The 4732-nt window shown below is 47.0% G+C and overlaps 1 protein-coding gene across 1 annotated transcript; it reads left to right on the forward strand.

Moving 5' to 3' along the window:
- Positions 1 to 620: 620 nt before the first annotated feature.
- On the forward strand, positions 621 to 2400 carry LOC128330686 (uncharacterized). The gene is made up of 2 exons (XM_053263886.1): positions 621 to 661; positions 1268 to 2400. Exon 2 carries the CDS (start codon positions 1284 to 1286, stop codon positions 2250 to 2252), a length of 969 nt encoding a protein of 322 aa, XP_053119861.1. The 5' UTR covers positions 621 to 661; positions 1268 to 1283; the 3' UTR covers positions 2253 to 2400.
- Positions 2401 to 4732: the final 2332 nt, after the last annotated feature.

Below are 4732 nucleotides of genomic sequence, written 5' to 3' on the forward strand. Positions count from 1 at the left end.
TCTCCAGGCAAGGCTAGGAAAGACTTCTCCCTGAAACCTTGGAGAGCCGCTGCCAGTCTGTGTAGACAGTGCTGAGCTAGATGGACCAATGGAGGCAGTGGCTCACCAAGCTACATACTGAGCTCCTATGTTTCTGAGTTCTTTGTGGCAAACACAAGGAAAGTGTCAGTCAGACAGAACGGTAGTGAACCCGAAGTCAGTCCCTACTGTTGATTTAAATTCTAACCCTATTCTGACATTACATTCTATGTGCATACAAACACCTATACACACGTAGATGTTTCTGTGTGAATAACTGTAACAGGTTCACTTTAAAAGTGAACCTGGGTACGGGGCCCCCCAAATGTAGGGTATCAGCAGGAATTGTATTGCTGTACATGGATGAAATGTAACATGTGAATAACTGTTACATTATTAACATAACATGCTATCTTCTCTATATATATTTCTCTTAGGTGTACCCGTCGCTAATCCCATGTGTGGCAGCTCTCGCGAGAGTTCACGAGCAGCTGCAGGATAGCAATGGGGACAGGCAGTAGGGAAGAAAATGGTGGAGGCCGGACTGGGGCCTGGCGGTGGGGAAAGGAGGCAGTGATGAGTGGGCAGAGAAAGTGGGGGGGGAGGCAGCGGAGGCCCGACGGGAAGAAAACAATGGCAGCGGGTGAGTGGGAAAAATGGCAGTGGGCCGGGGGGAAAGCAGAGGCGAAATAGAGGTACAAATGCTCTGCGCCCAGCCCAGCCCATATTACATAAAGTACATGCAGATCTGTACCGTACATATGTACACTGAACACAAATTATATGTGCATTAAAGTGTGAATCGATCTTCTGCTTCAAAGGGGCGATGCTTTTTCACTCTTTCGTTTTCCGAAAAACGTGTACTGAGGACAGAAACGGGGGGAAGGGATCGAGATGGTGATGTGACAGTTCGTTTTTATGACTTTGGTTTTAAATTTGGGGTGGGGGAGTGGGGCTTGTTTTGGTTTAGGTTTTATAGGCGTTATTTTAAGTTTGAATATGTCAAATCTACTTGCGTGTGGAAAGAGGGTAATTTTAAGGAATGAGGGGGAGAAGGAACGGAGGTGGGGGTGATGGTTTATGACAGGCTTCCCCAACCTGCGGCCCTCCAGATGTTGCTGAACTACAACTCCCAGCATCCCTAGCCACAATTTATTGCAGGCTGGGGAAGGATGGGGAAGCCTGGTTTATGAGAATGAAGTCCCTTCCTCTCTCAGTCTCCATCTTTGCTTTCCTTTGTCTGCCTCAGAAGGGCACCTACCACAATGGCTCCCCGTAAAAACGTACCCGAGGTCCACATCTTCAGCACCAGAGGCGGAGATGTGGTGGTTCGGCCTGATGTGAACTGCTACCTGCTCCTCCCCAGCTTGCCAACCTCGCCCTGTGCTGAGTTGTGGCCTCTGCATCCTTCTCTGCGTGGTGGTGAACACTATTTCAGCTCCCGTTGGCACAACTCTGTCTACGTCATCAGGGACAACACGTTTCTGGAGGCCCAGGATCTGAGTACCAGTGCAGATGTCAAGCGGCTGCACCCTAGCTGCTGTGGTGGGCACCATTACTTCATTGTGGGTGGCTGCTTTGTTATAATTCTGAGCCCAGGCACTATGACGGCGGTGACGGACTTGACCACAGGTGAGCCAGACACAAGCCTGGATCTAGGACACCATCAGTGGTGCAAAGAGAAAATGGAAAGCAGGCAAAGTTATCTCTACTGGCAGCTGTGGGATAACTTCACTGAAAGTTTCTTCACGTTTAATCCCAATATTCTCAACTTCCTACCAGAGGGACTTAGCCTCACCAAAGGTACCGCGTTCGGAGCATGGGAGCTTCTGAACACCTTCCACAATTACTCCGAAATGCCTGTCAGCAGCACACACAGAGTATTCCAGAAGGTGGGCTGTGCCAAGGAGAAGCTGGCTGATGTTGGGATTGGTTGGACGGCCTCTCTGCCAGATTCACTTGAGCTAAGCTCCATCGCCGTGGCGCTAACCAAGGCCCAGTTTGCATTGCCAACTGAATATGGAGGAATGGGAGTCAACACAGAGCAGGAGGAATGGGAAGACATCTACGAAGAAGAGAAGATCCTGGAACTCTTGCTACAGCCCAATGACATAGCCTATGTGTGGCAGTATCAGCTAGGCCTAGGCAAAAACGCCATCTTGTTTTGCAGGGAAGTTAAGGTCACTCACAGTTCTGACCTGCCTTTGGAGATCCCTCTGCCGTCTTCATGCTAAGCATCAACCTACTCTGCCTCCACCTCCCTGTTGCTTTGCCCTTACTCTTGGTGGACCGTCAGTGCTGAAAGATTCCTTAAGGAACCTGTGTGGAAGTTTGCATTTTTGTGGCTGTGTTCAGAATTGCTGAATAAAATACTTGACAACATGTTATGGTTTTCATTTTGTGCGCAGAAATCTCAGCAGCCCTCCTGAAATTCTTTTGCACGTATTTGTTAAGGACTGTAATGTTTCAGAAAAGAAAATCTGTGGCTATACCACATGGGGGCGCAGGCACACCTGTTTGATGTGAGTGACTGCATTAAGGATGCGTTTGCATAGGGCTGTCTCTCTTGAAGCCTTACAGGTATGAATTCTAAAGCTGAACAAAGGACAGTCATCATCAGTGTTGCATTGTGGGAACACAGACGACTAGCAACGGAATCTGCTTGCCCCAACTTCCTCCCCACAGTCTGCCCTCTTAGAGTGTGCAGAGATCAACAAATACAGCAGAATCATGTGGTAGAATCCTACGGTGGTAGAATGGAGTATACCAGTTCAGACTGCAGGCGAGGTATATTATTTTTGGATGTTTCCTGCCAAACTTCCCCACAGGGTTTTACCAAAAAAAAAAACCCCCTAGCACATAATATTCCAGCTCAGCCCTCTCCCTGCTGTGCTAATTTTGTGTCTGCGGGGAGTTTTTATAGAAGACGGCAAAATATGATTCTCCTCCTTTGCCGTCTAAAGTGGTACAGTCCATTCTACCACTTCATAACCACCCCATGCCACTTCATATATGGCAGAGCAGTGAGAAAAGCACTGGTGCAAGGGAGCTCTGGTGAGTGGAGTGGGAAGAGAGGGAGGGAGGGCAACTGCCCATCCACTTACCCCACCTCACCCAAAACGTATATGCATACTAGTAAAAAGCATAGTAACTTCTTCTTCTCTCTTTGATTCTAGGCTTTTTCTGTCTCTCTGAGGTCCCATTCCTATGCTCTCCAACTGGAGCATTTCCCCACAATTTCCAGGGAAGTAATGAATCTTTCTGGGGATTTGAACTCAAGAACAATCCTACTAAATCAGGCCCAAAGCTTATCTAGATTAATTATGCGCTGTGTGAAAAAGTACTTCATTTGTTGGTCCTAAATGTCCCGGCCTTCAGTTTCATGGGATGACCCCTGGTTCTAGTGTTGTGAGAGAGGGAGAAAAATTGCCCTCTGTCCACTCTCTCTACTCCATGCATAACTTAATATACCTCTATCATGTCTCCTCGTAGTCACCTCTTTTCCAAACTAAAACACCCCAGAAGCTGTAGCCTCGCCTTGGTTGCCCTCTTCTGTACCTTTTCTAGTTCTACAATGTCCCTCTCAAGATAGGGTGACCAGAACCTTACGCAGTATTCCAAATGTGGCTGCACCATAGATTTGTATAAGGGCATTGTAGTTCTAGCAATTTTATTTCCAATCCCCTTCCTCATGATCCCTAGTATGGATGTTGCCTTTTTCAAGCTGCTGCACACTGAGCCGGCACTTTCAACAAGCTGTCCACCTCTCTCCTGGTCAGTCAGTCAGACAGTTCAGACCCCATCAGCGTATATGTGAAGCTGGGTTTTTTTGGTCCCAATATGCATCACTTTACACTTGCTTACACTGAACCGCATCCGTCCATTCCTCCAGTTTGGAGAGATCCTTTGGGGGCTCCTCACAAACTGTTTTGGATTTCACTACCCTAAATAGTTTCGTGTCATCTGCTACCTGGTCATCCCAACTGTGGACGTGTTTCCTACCTTGGGTGAGGTCTGCTCCATGCTGGGGGCAAGATCTGCCAAACACAGAAACCTTTAAAAAAATAATTTAAAAAATAGCAGTATCAAATAGGTGTCTTCATTGGGCGGGGTGGGGGTGTTGTCCTAGTATCACACACAGTGTCACCTCTTGATTTGCCACCTTGATTAATTGGCTCTCTGTTTCTATATAGATAGATAGATAGATAGATAGATAGATAGATATAGATATAGATATAGATATAGATATAGATATATACACACACACAGAGGGCGGATTTTTTTGAGCGATCATGTTTCTCTCTTGCCGGATAAGCTCTGCTTTCCATCCAGCTACTGTTAAAGGCACAGGAGAGCAGATCATGTTGGATAAGAATATGATTACGACAAATATTTATAGACTGCTTTTCAACACAAGTCCACAGAGCGGTTTACATATATCTATATCTATATCATAGAGAGAGAGAGAGAGAAAGAAAGAGAGGTTCCCTGTCTCCAAAGGGCTCACAATCTTAAAAAAGGAACATAAGATAGCCATCAGTAACACACACGGGAGGAATCCTGAGCAGGGGATGGATAGGGCCAGTTGCTCTCCCTCTGCTAAATAAAGCGAACCACCACTTTACAAAGGTGCCTCTTTGCTCAGTAAGCAGGGATACGTTTGCGTTTGCTTTTCCCGTCAGCTGGCACCGCGAGAAGCGTGAACGTCGGAAGC

This window comes from Hemicordylus capensis, chromosome 6 (genome assembly GCF_027244095.1).
Source record: "Hemicordylus capensis ecotype Gifberg chromosome 6, rHemCap1.1.pri, whole genome shotgun sequence".
Lineage (NCBI taxonomy): Eukaryota > Metazoa > Chordata > Lepidosauria > Squamata > Cordylidae > Hemicordylus > Hemicordylus capensis.

Coding starts and splice junctions, on each gene's coding strand:
- LOC128330686 (XM_053263886.1), top strand. CDS start 1,284: ATGGCTCCCCGTAAAAACGTACCCGAGGTCCACATCTTCAGCACCAGA.